At 37.6% G+C, this 19,971-nt stretch overlaps 1 protein-coding gene across 23 annotated transcripts in view; it reads right to left on the minus strand.

The window, feature by feature from the left end:
- The window catches only part of Rbfox2 (RNA binding fox-1 homolog 2), a 267,810-nt gene that overhangs the window by 22,965 nt on the left and 224,874 nt on the right, over positions 1 to 19,971 (minus strand). For 19 of the 23 annotated variants that reach the window (XR_007108445.1, XR_007108444.1, XM_047550772.1 and 16 more), the window contains 4 exons: positions 17,338 to 17,484; positions 13,404 to 13,457; positions 4,782 to 4,874; positions 1,978 to 2,038 (listed from right to left, as the gene is read on the minus strand). Coding sequence is in view for 21 of the 23 variants with exons in the window: in XM_047550772.1 (XP_047406728.1) it covers positions 1,978 to 2,038; positions 4,782 to 4,874; positions 13,404 to 13,457; positions 17,338 to 17,484 (355 nt within the window). In the remaining 2 variants the exon portion in view is untranslated. The remainder of the gene's footprint in view (positions 1 to 1,977; positions 2,039 to 4,781; positions 4,875 to 13,403; positions 13,458 to 17,337; positions 17,485 to 19,971) is intronic. The other 4 variants (XM_047550776.1, XM_047550779.1, XM_047550777.1 and 1 more) reach the window with 1 other exon arrangement.

Consider the following 19,971-nt stretch of genomic DNA (forward strand, 5'->3'; position numbering starts at 1 on the left):
ACTTTTCAATCACTCCAATCTCCAATTCTGATGAAGGTGCTGATTTGTGTGCTGTGATGATGGACCCATAATTCTGCATGAAATCTGGGCGAAATCTGAGTTCAAATGCTACTTGAATTTAAGAGCATGTATGGGCTGCACTGTTAAATGTCTGTAAGTTGCACAGACACTGAGCAATGTTTCTGCATAAATTAAGTAATTTAAACCAACAGAAGTCAAATGCTTCCTGAGAATTCACTCAGCACACTCTTCTGAGGACCTTTAACGTAGCAGCAGCAGTTTTCTTGAATAATAAGCTTGAATATTAAATTAGAATAATGTCTAAAGGATGAACTTTTTCTTTTCTACCAATGGCACCCTGAGCACTCATTTTAAGTTCGTAAAATGGGTGGAGGTTGATACACTGTTAATAATACTTGACGTGTTCAGTTTTGTATAATTTACAGTGTATTTTCACAGATGACATGTGACCTCCACAAAATCCAAATAGGAAGATAAGTAAGTACCACATGTAACCTTGGGTAAGTGCTATACTTCTCTGGCCTTATTTCCTAAATAATAAGCTTAGGGGATTGGCCTTTGATGATTTCTAAAGCACCTTCTAAGAATCTGTGGTTGCCAATATACAGATATAAAAAGATAATTAGACAGGTAAGAGGCAAATCCAGAAGTAGAATTCTGTCTTCTGAAATTCCATTAGGGGCTATTTTCTGCCACACCATTTCTTTGGATCTAAAGATAATCTGACATGCTCTGCCTCTCTTTCCTGTTTCACTTACATTGGTTTTTAACCAAAATTGCAGAAACTTATTTTTGTAATAACCATAAAAATAAAAAACCAGAGGTAAAGTGGGAGGCAGTGGTATCCTCTGATTATACACTGATAAAATGGGTAAAGAAAATGGAAATTATGTGAATAAATTTCTATCATCTGTGTAAGAAGCTGGGTTCAATATATTTAGTAAAGACTTTAGGGGATATACTCAATACCAATATATTTCTACCTGATTTAAGATTTTACTAGCACACAAGGTCATGCTCTAGTATAGGAGAAATTTCCTTAAAGAGCAGTAAAAACCTTCCCTTTTATTCTAGATAAGATCTTATGTAGAATCCTAAAAAAAAAAGAAACAAACAAAAAACAGAGAATGAGGAATCTCTGAGACCACAGCAGAGCTGGGGCTCTGGAGGACAGCTCGGTGGTAGAGTGCCTGCTTGGTACATGTGAAGCCCTGGGTTTGACGCCAGGGACCAGAAGCAGGGAAAAAGCAGCAGAGCTGTAAACCTTAGGACCCAGAAGCCAACCCATTTCATTTTCTCTTTATTGTCTCCCAATCTCACTGTAGGCCAGTTTGTAAAACCATTATGGTACCACAGATCAAAATCATACTCCATCTCATTTAGAAGACATGAATCTAGATTAAACTTGAGAACTGATGTGAAAGTTCCGTTTATATTAGAATAATTATTCATAGAAAATTTCCTTCTCAATGAGAACTATTTATGAAGTTTACTCTACAGCTTCTAATCATGGGATAGAAGATGGCACACCCTCCTCAACCAGGGCTGTTACTGCCGGGTCTCAGGGAAAGCAGGGGTAGAGAAATACAAGTGGTTAAAATGCACTTATCCTTCAACTTATCCCACTTAAGCTCATCTGAGGAAAAGTCATCTGAGGGTTTCCAGGGCTACATCTACAAGTTTAATGCATTGCAGAGAACTACAGTGGCTGAAAGGAGGCTGCTCCAGGGAACCTAGATTGATGGCAGGCAATTGCAAAGGGCACATTTTTTACAAGATGAACGTTACTTAGAACAAAACACCTTAGTGACCAAAAGTTTAGCTAATTCTGTAAAATTAATGTAAATTAAATGAACTGTCCTAAGATGGAAACATATTCTTAGAATTTATTCAAAAGTTTATATATTCATGCAAGAATAAACAACATTCTCCAAAAAATGCTTTTTAGTTGCTCACCATTTGCATACGGTGTGACCATTTTCTTATTTGTCATTACACGTGCTGTAGCATTATTCACCTAAAAACACAAGCAGAAAGAGGGGGCAGGGAGGAAGGGCCCACATTAGGGAACCTGAGATTGCTCATCCAGTGACAGAATACTTAATTCAAAATGTAAACTTGATAGGATTAATTTAGATGAATAATATAGCCATATAATATTAATATATAGAATTTTAATATAAGTACTTATTAAATGAGGCTAACAAGAGTAAAATGCAGTTTTTTGGTCTCCACATGGAAAATTGGGGCTACTATATCAGTACTCCAAAGAAAAAAACACGTTTTCCACATTTAAGTTCTTTGGAGATCCTTAAACGGAAGTCTCTGCATTAAGGAAAATGTGGGGAAAAAAACGGGAAACAACCATATGTACAAATGAACTCTGAAACGAGTTAATAAAATGGAGGCTTGCCACCTGGCTCAGGAAGTAGGTTTACAGGGAGACGATAAAATGGATCTAGTGATTTTACCTGTTTTGACATTCTGCATTTTTTTGGTGTTTGTCTAAGATTTTACTGTTAGAAGTTAGTAAACAAATATAGGAACTTAAATTCCCATGTGGGCAGTCTTCAGGACCATCTGAATTTTCTAGACTACATGGTCTATTCATTTAAGAATGAAGTTTTCAGAAGTCCTTTGAAGTAGGCACTTTAAAGAATTGTGAAAATATACTGTTTACTGCTTTTGTTTTATGGTACCCTCTATCCTCATTACAGAATGGCATCATTTAAATAAAGCATTCCTAGTGCTAGGACAAGTACATGTCACAAGGACCGTGCTGCTGGAGGGAAAAATGAACTCAGACATAGCAGTTGGGGTCAGGAACAGCCTGGAAGCTCTTGCAAGAGGGGGTCAAGCCTCACCACAGAACTTGATTAAAAGACTGTCAAGTCATACCAATTTGAAAAGAAATTATAAAATGTCTTATTTTGTCTGTGGAATGTACATTGTGCAAAGTTTGTGTTACAAAAAGGCCAATTTTAGAATTAGAATTTTAAAAAAGCTTAAAAGTACCATATGATTTGTATAGTGATCCAACTGCACTTACTCTAGTTTGGCCCCCAGATAATATAAACATTTCACATTTACAAAGAAAGAATGGGAGACAACAATGATGAGACTGAGAGCATGCAGTTAACACACACACACACAAATAAAAGAAAGAAAGAAAAAAAATCAGTCTGGGGAAGAAGGGAAGAAATGGAGAGCAGGGTTAGAATGGAGCAGGAGCTTGCACCAGCTGCTAGAGCGGAGTGCAACCAAGCACTGAAAGGAATAGTGGCCAGAACCATTTAGAAACTACCAGTCAGCAAAAGAGACCAAGAGCTGCACAGAACAGAGAAGGGAGGGGGGAAAGAATTAAGGAGAATTTGGGTAAGGAGAACAATGAGGTAGGGAAAAAGAAAAGAGAAAGTCAGAAAGGGTGTCTTGGGCAGGAAAAAAAGCAGACAAGGGCAAAGAGTTACACGGTCAGAGCTGCGAACAGTGCTTTGGGAAAGAGGAAAAGTAGGAAAGGAAGTAGGGGCAGGAAGTGCATTAATTAAACCAGCCAAACTGGAGTTTAGGGACTCTGAGTAAGATGTGCAAGGGGAAAGATCACCATGAAGTCAGTAATCAAACAGCTCAGACATCTACAAAACAATATGAACATCCAAAGTCCAGGCGGCATTACTCAACAGCAGTGAAAATAAAAGGGGAAAGGAAAGGAAGAGGAGCAAGTCAAGTCACATTTTGTAGTGTTAATGTGAGATGGCAGATGGACTTTTTCTTTCTTAATTGTTTTGTAAATACATTTTTAAAGCTTCTTCTCTAGTGCTTGTTTCACTTACCGCCAACGGGTACCATCGCCAGCATTGTGTATAGTTACCATGGAAAGAGTGAGTCAAGTGAAGGGCCCTAAATGCTAAACCATTGGAAAGGGGGAAAAAGCAAAATATGCAGACATCTTACTCAAATGGTGGCTTTTATACGTAATACTTTAAAAAGTGGGAAAGGGGAGAGGAGCCAGTTAACCTTCAATGCATTGTAACAAAGAGCTGACGCAAGCCAACCACAGTGCATCAGCCCACCATCAAACCCTTCGTTTGAGGATGTCATTCATAAAACTTCAGAATCAACTGTTGAAATTCTTGGTATTAGATATACTTAAAACTTGTAAGTTTTGGGTTCTCTCCTCCCTCCCCACAACCTCTTATAATCTTTGGTTCTGTGCTTATCGCACACACATGGAGGTAAACTGTCCTCCCAAGAGGAAAAAGACATTGGCTGGCCCCTTGATTCATCACAGAACCCAATTATAAGTTGGATAGTTCTTAGATATCTTTAAGTTAGTTTTGTTTAGGCCTGATCATGGAGTCTTGCAAACTGAAGCAAAGGAAAAAAAAATCAAGAGAGCAGAAGGATGAACTTTTTGGAGGAAGGAAAAAAAAAAGTGAAACATACATACACACACACACACACACATCAAAATCAAAACCCCCAAAGAACTAAACAAAACAAAACAAAACAAAACGTGGGGGGGAGTGGGGTAGGAGAGGCAGACAGAAAGTGTTATTTTTATACATTTTAGTGCAAGGATTGGTGAAGAACACAGAAAACACACACACATACAAGTGCACGCGTGCACGTGTGCGCACGCGCACACACACACACACACACACACACAAACAAGACAGGGTTCCAAATGTGAAATAAGTGAGGCAATACAAAAAGAGAGAAGTAAAAAAGAAACCAGAAATTGAATTATTGAAGACATGCACCTCGATTTTACGGCCCTCTACCACGGTGCCGTGTAATTTCTCCCTGGCCCTGTCTGCATCAGCACTATTCTCGAAAGTTACGAACCCGAATCCCTGCATGCAGCGGGAGAAGGGGGAAAACATGCACAACGTTATATTGAAATACTGATCTTGTTGTAAACAGAAAAAATATCACAGTATGAAACCGACATCAGCAACAACTCAGCAATACTCTCCCAAAGTCATTTTTTGGTCCATGCATATTTTGTAAAGAGAAATTAAACCCAATAAAATAATAAAGAACTATAATAACAATGGTAATTTAATTAACAGTAATAATAATAATAAAATATAAAGCATATGAGGCCAGACCAAAATTAGGGTACAGAGCTACTCGGGTCATGCTATTCAACCAAGAATCTGAGCATTTTTAATGTGCTATCTTTCTCTCTCAACTATGCTGCTAATGTACATATGTCCTCTGTATATTAAAAAAAAATTAAACTGATTCTCTAATATCCCAAATCTATCATTCTACAGTAAGTGCTATATGAAATCTGACATTCAAGATCAACCATATGACATTTTTTAGGAGAAATAAGTGTCTGAGCCCCACACTGCCTGTTACTTACATCACTATGAATGCATTTGGGAACAGGATAATTTAAGACAGTCTTGAGGTATAATTTTGTAGGTATTAGGTACAGAAGAGGAGGGCACTCATGTTCTTCTAAGCAAATGAAAAAACCACTAAGCAATGGTAATTATGACTTTTCTTCAGAGTCAATTTTAAATGATCAGATAGGCACTTTACATAAAAACATGTCCAGCTGAATTTCAGGAAATTGCTAACACAGATTTGCCTGAATAACATCTGCTGATATCTATGCCTGCTATTAAATGTATTAGTAATTTTCCACATGTATAGAAAAAAGGAATAGTCAACGGGAATGAGATCTCCAATAGAAACATCAGTTGCATGTTATGTTCAGTTATATTCAGAATATTCAGTATTCTGTTATACTCAGTAGGAAAAGAATACCCTAAGACAATGCGACTGCTGGTGAGTTTAGGATTAACTTATTTGTCTCTTGGAGATGCTACACAACAGGACTGGAGCCTTACTTAGTGAGGTAGACAAAGCAGGAGGCCAGGGAGTGAGACCCTCCCCTCTGTTCACACCACTGTGCTCCTCATTTCAACATCAGCAGGATCTGCTAGATACTTGCGTGATGACTAAGACAGCATCACATCACCTTTATTCTAGATGCTTTGTCCTTATCTTTCCACTCTGCAAGTACAATTTTTAATAATCTCTCAAGCTATTTACATGTGCAGAGCAGTAAATTATTAATATTTTTCTGGAAAGTATCATTTAAATAGTTTCCATTTTTTGAATATTCCATTGTGGGATAACTGAAGCCCTTTATTTTTACTAAGGTTCTGCCTTGCTGAGCATTTCCTTATACATGAACCACAATCTTCACTAAGGTGGCAAACAGTGTGCATTGTACCTTTTAAAAATGATTTTATAGAAGCAACTCCATCATTTTGAAGGATCTGCTTACTCAGCATTCTAAATGAGTATTATGGATAGTGGTATTTATATAAATTTGTTGAAAATATCAACAGGAACATGTTTTCAGAAACCAATTTTGATATACGTATGTTACAGTCTCATATATCTCAAGGGTAAGTTAGTATTTAAGGTACTAGTGTTCATCTATATTAGCATCTGCTCTTTATAAGATGACAGCTCTCTAATTCCAGAGAACCCGCCAGTAGGGAAGTTAAGCCCTTTAAGAAAGGTCATGGATAGGGCCAGGCACAGTGGTGCACACCTGTAATCCCAGCAGGTCTGGAGGTTGAGGCAGGAGGACTGTAAGTTCAAAGCCAGCCTCAGCAATTTAGTAAGGCCCTAAGCAACTCAGTGATATCCTGTCTTTAAATAAAATACAAAAAAGGGCTGGGGATGTGGTTCAGTGGTTGAGTGCCCCTGAGTTCAATCCCTGGAACCCCACCAAAATAAAAGAAAGGTCATGAAGGATGCATTTTTTTAATATCACACTCAAAAAGCATTATAATTTGTATTCCAACTCATTCTCACAGTCATAAAAGTTAATACTTGAGTTAAACTAATAAATTACATATAGGTAGGCTATATGAGTTTATGTGGAGACTAATGCCTAGGTTTTTAACATCATAACTGTCCACATATATCGTATACCCACATAAAGACCATACATACTTGTTTGTCTTCTAAAATACAACCAAAGTGTAGAAAGGACAGACCTGCTGGCTTCATTTTGAAGGTAAAGAAGCTGAGTCAAAATGAGATGAAGCACCCAAGAACATACAGCTATGGTGAGGAAATCCGAAATTAAGTTTTGCAAACTTGAATGCAAAAAAACTCCCTTTACTAAACTATATTAGTCTGAAAACAATGCCCCCCCCCCCCACTCACCCCCCGGCCAAGCTAACAGTGGAGTGTCTTCTGTAACCTTCCTTTCTGGAATGTGTTGACACAAGGAACATCAGTGACACAGTGAATGGAGGATGATATTTGGTCAGCAAATGACCAGCTTTAACATTAATGTCTGTTTGTGTAAGGTTTTCTCAATCATGATTTTATTCAGGAACAAAATTGCCTTTTCAAAGGTTTTTAAAAAGTGTTTTATAAAGAAAGGTGCTTATACACCAAAGGAGATGCTAATCAAGACATCAAAGACAAAAAGCAATCTTTGCGGCTATCTCGTCCTCAGGAGACAGGAGGGAGAAGGTCTGGTTGATGCTTTGGAATTCTCTGACATGGAAGGCGTTCTTTTTTTCCTTTGAAGAGAAATAAACCTGTGGTAGGCAGAACAACGGCCCCCAAAGTTATCCATGTCCTAATACCTGAAACTGGAGAATATATCGCCTTACTTGTTTGAAAAGGATTTTTATCAATGTGATTGACATTAATGATCTCAAGATAGGGAGATTACCCTGGATGATCCTGATGGGCCCAGTGTAAATCCCCAGGGTATTCATCAGTGAAAACAGAAAGCAGGAGAGTCAGACTTGGATCGCAGCAGCCTAGAGAGACTTGAATGCCCATGGCTGGCCTCAGACACACAAGGGGGAAAATGGGAGCCTCTTGAGCTCAAAAAGGCAAGGACACATCACTCTGAGGAACGCCACACCTTGATTTCAGACTAACAAGCCCGCTCCAGACTTCTAACCTCCAGAACTGTAAGATAATAAATGTGCGGCTTTAAGTCACCAAATCTGTGGCAATTTGTTCAGAAACCCAAGAACTGACTCATACCACTCAAAATTAAAATCCAACATCAGGAATGTGAGAAGTATAACTACCATTTTTAGATTATTGTTCTTAAACACTTTCTTTCATGTTGAAACTTTAAAACTTAGCATTTTAGAAAAGGCGCCAGGAACTGTGCTAAGAACAGTCATAGATTATCCAGGTTTAAAAGTTACTCATAGAGGGCTGGGCTTGGGGCTCAGTGGTAGAGTGCTTGCCTAGCATTCTGGGTTCTATCCCCAGGACCAAAGAGGGGGGAAGTTACCCACAGAAAAGCCTGCTTACATGAAATCATGTTTTGGCATCCCTTCATTCTTAGAAATCTAATTCACATTAAGTTTGGTCTTTCTAATCTCTTGCTTTAGAAGATAAGTTATAAAATAAGTCTAACACATTTTCCTTAAACAGATCCAAATGATCACACAACATATCAAACACTGAAACATAAAAACCAATCTGCATAGGTATATAACAAATAGGCTATGTAATCTGTAACAAATTGATTTAATCTCAGACTTTTTATTTAAATTAAAAATTTTTTAGTTGCAGATGGACACAATACCTTTATTTTATTTATTTATTTTTATGTGGTGCTGAGGATCGAACCCAGTGCCTCATGCATGCTAGGCAAGCACTCTACCACTGAGCCACAACCCCAGTCCAATCTCAGACTCTTAACAAGAGTAATTATTTCAGGTATGAAATGAGATGAAGAATTTTCATCCAAATTCTCATTAATAAAAAGTGATAAAAAATAAACTTTTTAATAAAAAAAGATGTTGGCATATTTGTCTATACAAGTACTGACAGAAGTATAATGTGAGCTACATGTATAATTTAAAATTTTCTAAAAGTGACATTAAAGTAATATAAGCTGGTAAAATTAGTTTAAAAAAATATTTTTAGCTGTAGATAGACAAAATACCTTAATTTTATTTATTTATATGTGGTGCCAAGTATTGAACCCAGTGCCTCACATGTGCTAGGCAAGTGCTCTACCACTGAGCCACAACCCCAGCCCAATGAAATTAGTTTTAATAATGTATTTATTTGGCCTAATATATACAGTGTGTTACCACTTCAATATGGCAACAATATAAAAACATTATTAATGAGGTGCTTAACATTCTTTTTTTTGTGCTACACCTTTGAAACCCAGTGTGACCTTAAGAGTGCATCTCACTTGGACGGCCATTCCCAAGGCCTGACCTGGGTGAGCGGGTCTGCACACTCTTGCTAAGGTTCTCAGTTCTCTAAGTCTGTGCCGACAATTCTATGTTCATGATTTAAACACACCAGTGTTACATTAGGGATCTACAGTGATCCTGGCTATCTTTAAGAAATGGAAGAAGGGTTTATTAGGGTAGGGCTGTGGTTAAAACCTCTGCTGAGTGGGACAGCAATTTAATCACCTGCCTTAGCATAAATTTATCATCCAGGGCATTAGAATAGCCGAGTAACTGTCACCTTTTTAGTCTGCCCTCAGGCTGCAATAAATACAAGCAATAGAGATGAGCATTGGAAATATTTTTAATTTGTATAATCTTTGAATTTTTCCATCTCAGAAGAATGAGAAAGAAAATTTACCATGTAACTTTTAAGGGAGAAATCAAAAGCAGACGGATCTCCTGGATATGGCCAGAACACAGAAATTAAAAAATAAATAAAATAAAAATAAAAATAAAACCCTTAAAATGGTAACAAAAGGGAAAAAACTAAGTCCTTTGGAAATAACATGCACTGTTAATTCAGTTTCAAGTATAATGGAAAACATTTCATATTAGCATTACCTGTCAATTTTGCTGAAGATCACAAAGGCCTACTTGGTACAACTTCAAAGACAGTGTATCAACCACATTTTGAAAGAAATAACTAATTTCCCTTGGCATGAAATCAGAACCCAGGGTAATAGGCAAGACATTGCAGCACACTGCTTGTATCTGAGGGCCCTAGCAGCCTTAACTGAAGTCCGATCTAATCCCACATTCCATGGTTAGAAGGTCACCTGAGAGAATCAGTGAGAACACATTCACCAGAACTTGCTGGAAACACCAGTAACTATTGCTGTGCTAAGTAGGGACCTAACATCAGTACTATGTGAAGAAGTGAAGAACTGCCATTTCTTTATTTAGTCAACGTGATAAATATGAAAAATTGTGATGTGGCTGGGTGATAATTAACAGGATGGTGGAAAAGTCTTGGGTTCAAGAACAGAATAAACTTCTGAAAGGTAAAAAAAAAAAAAAATTTGTTTTTAGTCATTAAAAGATTCCAGCAAAGAACTGCAAAATCAAGAATACCGGGGTTGAATAAGGTGACCATTACTCAGGGTTCTGTTTAAGATTCTTAGTGAGACAAAAGACTGGAAGGAAGTATATGAGAACAGCCCCTGGCACATTCTCTTTAGTGAAAGACAGGGTTTTCTTTCTACTTTCCATTAAGGTATATGTTTTTATTTTTTATTTTTTTGGTAATAAAGATTGAACTCAGGGATACTCAATCACTGAGCCACATCCCCAGCTCTTTTTTGTATTTTATTTAGAGACAGGGTCTCACTGAATTGCTTAGGACCTTGCTAAATTGCTGAGGCTGGCTTTGAACTCAAGATCCTCTTGCCTCAGCCTCCCAACCTGCTGGGATTACAGGCGAGCACCACCATGCCTGGCCACCATGCTTTAATTTTAAAAGAGTGCTTTTTAAATAGCTAATCAGAGGATCTATTATGGGATGGCATTATAGTTTATGGTTCAAACATATTTTGTGAGAGCAAGGAGGCATTATTATAATAATATGTTAAGACAACAGGTATGAGTGTGGTTAGCCTGGATAAACCAGGGGGTGTGGCCATTCTATTCTGGCATTATCTTCTTATTTATCTTACTATTCTGTCATGACTGATTAAGTCTGGAGAACCAATAAGCTATAAATATTTATAAAATCATTTTCTAAATTGTATTTCAGTAAATTAGCTCATTAACCATATCCATCTGCATGTACTTGACATATACATCCATTCCATAATCCAGGGAAGCCAAATCCAGAATATGAAGGTCAAAGAAGAGAAAAGGAAAACAAGGAAACAGCTCTCATGACGCACGGCAACTCTGCTCTAGAGATGAGGACTCGGGGGCAGATGGCTGGCTGGCAGCAGGAGGGGGTGCAGCAGTGCCATATGCTTACCTGTGTTTTCAAAAGGCTACATTCTAAAACGCTGGGAGTCTCACAAAAAATAAGACGGTAAAAGAGTTGCTTTTTGTTTGATAGCAATTTGATTAAACACCGATTAGTACTGCTAGTCTCAGACTTATTTTGTAACTAGTTTTTTTTCCAAAAAAAAGTCAATAAAGCTACTTTCTTATAGAAAAGCACTTTTTTTTAAAGAGAAAAAAAAAGTCAGAGTAACTCTTAAGACCACATAAACTCCTTTTCTCTTGTTCCACAGGTTGTAATTTGTTGGTCAACCCAAACATACAAAAGAAGTGAAAAATTAAACTTGATTCAGAAAAATAAAAGTATTCATTCATTTCTCTGAGGTGGATCCCAGAGGAAGCATCTTAGGTCTGACTTCAAAATCACCTCTAAGCAGCCTCAGAATGCGCTGTGCTGTTCCAGGGGAGCCCATTCCAGGAGGGAACTTCAGGTAACAGGAGTGTAAAGGACAAAAACAAGGCTTTGTCTCGGTCCTCGAAGGCAGGGGGGGGGGGCGACTCTGAGTTCTGCACTTCGTTTTCATAGTGGCCCAAAGAACCACCCAGAGGGAAAGCAGCAGCATGTGCTTTAGATGCCCCAACAGGAAAATGAAAGCATGTATTATTATTTTAAAATGAAAATTACGTGGGAAGAGTAACTGGATCAGGTAAATTAAAAAATTTTTGATAGTAGGAAAATCCTTGAAGTCAATGAAAGAAGATCAATTTCCTTTGCTTCATCACAATTTGATACATTATTTTCTTGGTAGGAGCAAGTCCTCAATAATTGATGGAACCATATTGGGCTTCTGGTTGTTCCAATACAGTTAAAGCTATATTAAGTGCACACACTTAAAAACAAAAATATCTAGATTACTACTTTAGATAAACAGTGTGGTCAATAAACTTTACATATTTATTTTACATTCATGTGCTTCCCACCTCCAAACCACAGTTATTTTCCCATCTAGTTGCTAAAAACTTCACAAAAAACGAAAGGAACTCTTGTGTGTAAATAACAAGCATACATAATTTTACTGATTATAGTTAATAATTTCACTTTAAAAAATACTTACCAAGTTAAGGGCTGAAGAAAGTTCTGTATAGACATATTAATCTTTTTTGTTTTAACTGAAAACTGGAAGCTTAGAGTATAATTACCTCTTTAACAAATAATTGTTATGGTCAAAATTAAAATACTTTTAGTATTGCTGCATTCAAAGGAAGGGAATAATAATCAGGAGCATTAGAACAGAGCATACATTTGTTTTAGGACAGATGGGGGCAGGAGGTACACATAACTGTATGTATATGCTATCAGTTCCCAAAGCATGGTCAATTTAGAGTAGGAAATTGAAGACAGGTAAATAGTAACTGATTTATCCTGGCTATATTTGGCTTTTTCTCAAATCACATTCTTAGGAGATTTAATCATGGCCAAGAGTTATTTTCAAAATTTCAACAGAGGTAACCAAATAAGAATTAATTGAAAATTAATTTGAAAATTGCTAATAGGGAAATCATTTTAATGAACATCTCAGTTCTTATGCAGAACGTGTTTAGGAAAGAACACATACATCAACTTACACACTGTTGCTTCTTTCATTCTTAGGTAAAAAGCTAACTCACTGTATTTGTAATTGAAGTAACTTCATGTCCTGAAGTTTGCCCATCTGGGTATAACTCACAGGAAAAAAATGGATTCACAGTGAATTCCCGAGTTACTGCTCACTGTTAAAGCCTTTGAGAAATGTATCCAAAAGGGAGAACAAATGTACTGAGTAACACAACATTAAAACTCATCCTACCTATGCCATTTTGAAGTTGGATTTTAAGAAGTCAAATTGTTCTGGTGGAATTCTTAACATAGAATTAGACTTTTTTTTTTCAGTCTTCTCTTTCTTCCTTTAAACTAAGAAGACCTAGGTGGAATCTAAGGCCACTCAAGGACCCCCACCTCACTCATCCTGTCCTTTCTACTGCGCTCTCCTTTACAACTTAAGTTTAGAGATAACTTAACCCAAGGTGGACACCTGGGATACCTTTTGCATATGCAGGCTTGAAAAGCAACTTACGCTTTCTGAATACCTAATGTTACATTAAAACAAAATTCAAAAAGAAACTGAGCACACTTGATGTTGAAATGGAGCTTACCTTAGAGCCACGCTCGTTAAAGATTATTTCTACATCTAGGATTTTGCCAAACTGCTGCAGAGACAAAAGCAAAAACATTTATTTATGGTCAGCTTTTTATTCTCAGGCCTTACTTCCTTCTGAGAAAGGCATCATTGTTTACTCTCCTTTGAACTGGTATTTATGAACGTCCACTTTCTGTTCGTTGGTGGGCTGCGAAACCAGTCTCTGGTTTTCCTATCTCAGAGCTGAGGGCGTCTCCCTGTCACTTCTTCCCCAACTCCCTCGCTAAGCACCACCCCCTTCTAGGAGCAGTGGTCACTGTGCGAAGACATCCGCAGTGCTGCCCTACTAATGCCCTTCTTCACATGGGGATTTTAACTACCCTCTAATTTTTTAAGTGTCTCAGTTTTAAGAAGTAAATCTTGACTAGACTTGGTGGCACATGTGGGTTATTCCTTCAACTGGGAGGTTGCGACAGGAGGATTTCAAGTTCAAAGTCAGCCTCAGCATCTTAGCAGTGCCCTAAGCAACTTAGTGAGACCTTGCCTCAAAATAAAAATAAATAAATAAATTAATTAATTAATTAATGAAATAAAATATAAACGATTAGAGACGTAGCCCTAAAACGGGCTAAGGATGTGGTTCAGTGGGGTTAGGAGCCCCGGGGTTCAATCCCCAGTACTAAAAACATGGAAGTAAATTCCACTAAGTAGGACGATAAGCTACGGAAGGCTGTCTTCCCACACTCTTTTTGTGGTACTGGGATTGAACCCATAGGCCCTTTAACTCAGCTACAACCCTAGTTCTTTTTTAATTAGTTAATTAATTAATTTTTATTTTGAGACAGGCTCTAAGTTGCTGAGGCTGGCCTTAGACTTGCTATCCTATCCACCTGCCTCAGTCTTGCAGGTAGCTTGAATTTCGGTGAGCACCACCGTGCCTGGCCGCCTCCTCTTTTTTTAAAATAAATTTATACAAGTAAACCATATTCATTATATAAAAATTAGAAAGTATAAGCAAAAAGGAAGCAGGAAAACAGAAAGCAAAGATTATCTGCAATCCCACCACCTTAGAGGTTTTTTTTTTTTTTGCGGTGCTGGGGATTGAACTCAGGGCATTGTGCTTGCGAGGCAAACACTCTACCAGCTGAGCTATATCCCCAGCCCCAACTTAGTGTTTTGTACACAGCCTTCCAGGCTTTTCCTCAGGCACACAGATACGCGTGACTCTATCTGTCAGATACATTCCATATTTTTTTAAACTTAGTAATAGACTATGAACAACTATCAAATTCAACAAATATATATCTGTGTTATCATTTCTACAGTCTACATGCTATTTTACCATACATTTTTTGACATTAAGGATGATTTCACTTATTTGCCACTTTAACTCTTCTGTAACAAACATCAACAATATTTTAGGTAAAACTTTGTTTAGTAATTATTTAAATACTTTAACATTCTGAAACCAAACAGAACTAAAGACCCAAAGCCTAAGTCACTCTCCATTTGGTAGCTAAGCCACTGCCAGAAGGTTACATGAAGCATGACCTCATTCTGGGGGAGGCAGACATAAGGGATGAAACTGCTTAGTCAATACTTGGAGGGGCTGATTGAGGCATGTGCAGGGAATCTCCAGGTATCTTTTGGGCTCACACTTAGAGCCCACTTAAGAATCCAAGTTTTATAGAGGAAGACATCTAAGCCTGATTCTGGTTTCATCATATAAATCTAATTTTATAATTATTATAAAATTAGAAGAATTAAGGAAAGAGAAAAATATTTTAGTTTAGATAGGAGGGCATTTCATTTTATTCTACTCCAATCCTATAAAACTAAGTTTGGTGCTTTAGAGTTTGTTTTATTTTACACTGTGTACTGCATTCTTACAACATTTTTCTAGAAGGAAGTTGGTCTTCCTTTTATGGTTAAGCAAAGTGGGGCTGAAAGAAGCTATGAAGTGAACAGAGTTAATAAAATGGAGCATGGAATCTCTGCTCTTCACCAATGCCACTGTCCTTCTCAGTCACAGGCATTAACCATGTGGGAAAAAAGCAAACAGGTGTCCCTGCAAGGAAATATTTCTTTTCATTTTACACCTTGGGAAGGGCATGCTACATTTCAGGAAATCTCCAACTGGCTTAGGTGGAGCTTCAGTGGACACTGTTTCTGATTCAAGAGAAAACACATCTGATGGATGAAAATGTGCCCCCTTCCTAGGACCTCCGAAGACTGAGTCTCCACTGTGCCCAAGGCTCCAAAGAGAACTGATGATCCATGCTCTGGGCAGCATCTTCTTATTTGCTGCTGTCTTTTCTGTTAGGATGGAAAACGGCCAGTTACCGTTTTCTGTGTAAAAGCTCTTCAAGTACCAAGAGCAGCATCACTCCTCAACCTTGGCCTTCTCTTCCATGGGGAGACACACATAGGTAGTCAGCTGAAAGGGATACCACTTTGCTCCACTGTCCTGTCACCATGTAGTGGCCACTCAAGATTATAGCAGGGCGTCTCCTTTTCTAACAAGGCAGTAGGCAGCTATCCTAATGAACTTTTTAAATAAAACTATTGATTACCTCTTGGTACCAGGTCAAGTTGAGAGTCTGATCAAATTAAAACAGGCAACAATACACGGGCTCAGAAAAAAAATCAAGACTCTTAAAAGCCATTCACTTACAATAACATGAATTTTTAAATTACACTTTGTTTTGAAGATTTAGGGAAGAGGTAAACAGTTGAAGGGAACACATGAAAGGCAGCAGCACAATCCTCTATATCTCACTTTAGATAATGGTATGACACTACTAAGTACAAGCAAGGAAGTAGAAAACAAAAAAAATTATTCCATTTAATTCACAACACTCTGCAAGGCAGAGATTACGATCTTTATTTTTAGACATGAAATTCAAGTTCAAAGAGGTTACACGAATTTCCTAGGTCATAATCAAACAGAATTTGATCCCAGGCTCTTTGATGCCCAAATCTACACCTTTTCTACCTTAATGAACCACCCTAAGCCTATATTCTTTACAACATGACATTGCCAAAGTAGCAAACAACAATAATACATTTCTGAACCACAGTCGTGGGGTTGAAAGCCTGAAATGAGCGGAAGGCAGTAATGTGTAGGGCTTACAGGGAAGGTGAAGAGCTAATAATGTGACAGGATAAATACCCAATAGTCTCCAAGCTTTCCCACACATTAGAAACACCTGAGGATCTTGTGAAAAAACAAACAAACAAAAACAACAAAAAAACCACCAAGCTACACCCAAGCCAGTTAAACCACAACCTTTGGGTGTGGGACACAATCTTGGGTACTTTTTAAGTTCCTCAGTGGACTTCTAATGTTCAGGTAAGTTTAGGAATCTCTGTGCTAAAACGACATGTATGCTTAGCTGGACGCAGTGGTGCATGCTTGTAGTCCCAGTTACTCAGGAGGCTGAGGCAAGAGGATCGATTGAGACCAGCCTGGGAAACACAGCAAGACTCTGTCTCCAAAACAACGACAACCACATTAACACAAAACACAACAAAAAAGTGTGTGTTTTGTCTTTTAGGAGGAACCAAGCACAATATTGACATGTTTACTAAACTTCAGGGTGAGTAGGGTGGCCATCTCATCTTGGTTTTAGTACTAGAAGTCTCATGGTACAAGAAAGCTCTCATTCCCAGCAACTTCTGCACAGTCTAGAGCAGACTGGGTGGTAAAAAAAGATTGATGGAAATACTGATTCCCAGGGCTGGGGCTGTAGTTCAGTGGTAGAGCACCTGCCTAGCATGTGTGAGGCCTTGGGTCCAATCCCCTGCACCACAAAACAACACTGATTTACCTCAGCATCTTCCTCAATCTCTTTGTAGTTTTATCCTAAAGTGCTAATGACTAATAACACATCTGGTGGATTAAATTCTATTTTAATTATAAAATCCTCAAAAGGACTTCAGAGACTTACCCCAAACATCTGCCGGAGGTCAGGGTCCCGGAAGCGGAAAGGAATATTGGAGACATGCAGTCGCTTAGGGGTAGATTTACTCTCTGAATTTTCACTACTTTGTGTCTGTGTCTGCTGGCCGTCCGTCTGTGCTCCACCTTCTGTCTGCTACAGAAAGAAGCAAACAAAACTGAGTGAAAAATAAACACAAATTACTTCATAATTCTTATGAAAAGTAAAGTCCTTTACCACTTCCTAGGTTTATCTATAAGCAAGCATTATAATTTTCCCTTCAAATAGAGAGAGGAAAAAAACTACCAAAGGTACTATTCGTGTTCGAAATGCTTTAGTCTACAAACAAAATTTGGGCCTTCTGAATACTTAGGGTACATTAGCAAAACAGGAGACACAGAAACAATAAGCGACTTGCCCTAAGCAATTATGTGGACATATATTAGGAAAACTAGACGTGTAAAAATAATACCTTTGTTCTTAGATTCTTAGTAGAGCTTTCTATTTCTGAGACTTTTCTATTTTGAAAATAAAGAGTGTTGTACTAGTTATTGAGGTCACTCCATCCTTTGGTCTTTCATCTCAAGCTCTCAAGAAAATGAAAGAAGCCAATTTTTATATTCCATTCCCTCTATCCTAGAGTCTATGACCAGTGAGGTGCCAAAGTATTATCATGACACTATTTATAAAGAGGGGAAACCTAGTGATAATAGTCAATTGGCCTAAAAATTGAAGCAGCTTCTTATTCTGAAACAAATCTGTACTTTCCTCCCTAATTTATGCAATCTCAGATAACTTTAGTCCAGGGAACCGCTTCCTCCAATAGTCTTGAACAAAGTTGCATTTAGTGAGTCTAACTACTGGAAAAGATTTTTTAAGGGACTTTTGCTAATTTACTATTCAACATATAAATGCCAAATTCATACATATCCACAGTGAAAGAGTGTGAGTGTGGGTACACATTTTTAATGAGGTCTCTCTTTTGCAACACCCCAGGCACACGTTTATCCTTTTTTTTTCACCAATTCCTCGAAAAGGTGGCTATGTTATGTTGAAAAACATTTTTGACAAATGTCTGACAGTTATGACACATTCTAGGCATGCAAAAAGACATTTATTTTGAAGTATTCATCTGGCACTATAAGAATCTATTCCCTATGAAGTGCATGCTAACCTGGATGGCTTGTTGAGCTGACTAAACCAACATGCTTTAAAAGCAGGAATGGAACTGCTATTCTTATTATCTTAAGACAGAACTGAGTCTGGCAGATTCTTCTAGTAGCACAGGATGAATTTCCTCCTTCTGAACCAATGTTCAGACTAAGAGAAACTGAATCAAAGATACTTTTGGCTCAGAGATGTTAAAAACCATTTTGAAATGAAATCTGAAACTTTGAAATATAAAGGACAATCAAGAATAAACTCCAAATGAATACTAGTTTCTCAAGTGTCAATCTAAGGGATGGCAGCTTTTTATCAGGCCTTCCAGATGGCTTATATGTGATATGATTCATGCAATATAAAAACAGCAGAAAAGGGGAGAGTTATGAAGCAATATTCCATGAAAGTGTAGGGTTTTCAATCATCCATTGAAGCACAATGCAGACTAAACAAAACAAATTCTATTCAGAGGTGAAACTTACAAGTTACTACAACAGCATCAAGGACCCCAACATGCAGTCAAAGCAATAGGCATCAATTGCAAGTAATGCTCATTCAAGCGCCTTCAAACTTGCCTCTTACATTTCACAGCTGGATCACATAAAACTCTCTTCAAACTTTAAAAGCACCAGATTTGATCTGTGGGAGGACAATGTATCACTTTGAGAGAAGTTAAAAAGATTGATTCTACAAAGCTCCAAACTACGGTTTTCTTAAAAAAAAAAAAAAAAAAATTTTTTTTTTAAGTTGTAGACGAACACAATACCTTTATTTTTTTTATTTTTATGTGGTGCTGAGGATGGAACCCAGTGCCTCAGATACTAGGCAAGTGCTCTACACTGAGCCACAAAACCAGCCCAAACTACAGTTTTCTATATAATGTACATATGTCATCAGTAACCCGCCGTAACGTATGTGAAGTGGCAGGATCTAAGAAAACTAATGAGTATTTTGAAGTATACTGCCTCAGGTACTTGGTGGTTGTTCTTGAACATTCTTTGCTGTCCTAAAGACACAATTTAAGAAAGTTAGAAGTCAGAGTGATAAAATTTCCAGTTTGTAATGAATACCTACCTAAACTTTTTAAAATTATGAAATCACTGATTCTAGGGAATGTGGCAAGTAGAAAACATGAACTATCATTCCAAAATTCTCAAACCTTCTAACCTAATGCAACTTTAAAATGGAGTTTAAAACAGATTAAAAGTATAGCCAAAATTAGATCAAGAAATGAGTAGCCCTCTAGGAGAACCTGAAGGGCCTGCCCTAGATCTTGGACCCCAGCCAAAGGGTCACCACTATCTTAACTTCTAGTTCCACAGATTGTGTTGTGCTGTTTTTTAACTTTAAGAATAAAAGGGAGCATATGTATGTTCTCTTTTGTTTGGTTTCTTTCACACATTGTACTTAGGAAACACACATATTGTAAATTTTCCATTCACAACTTCAATGTATAAACATACAGAATTTATTTGAGCTGCT

The sequence above is a fragment of the Sciurus carolinensis genome, chromosome 4 (assembly GCF_902686445.1).
Source record: "Sciurus carolinensis chromosome 4, mSciCar1.2, whole genome shotgun sequence".
In the NCBI taxonomy this organism is placed as follows: Eukaryota; Metazoa; Chordata; class Mammalia; order Rodentia; family Sciuridae; genus Sciurus; species Sciurus carolinensis.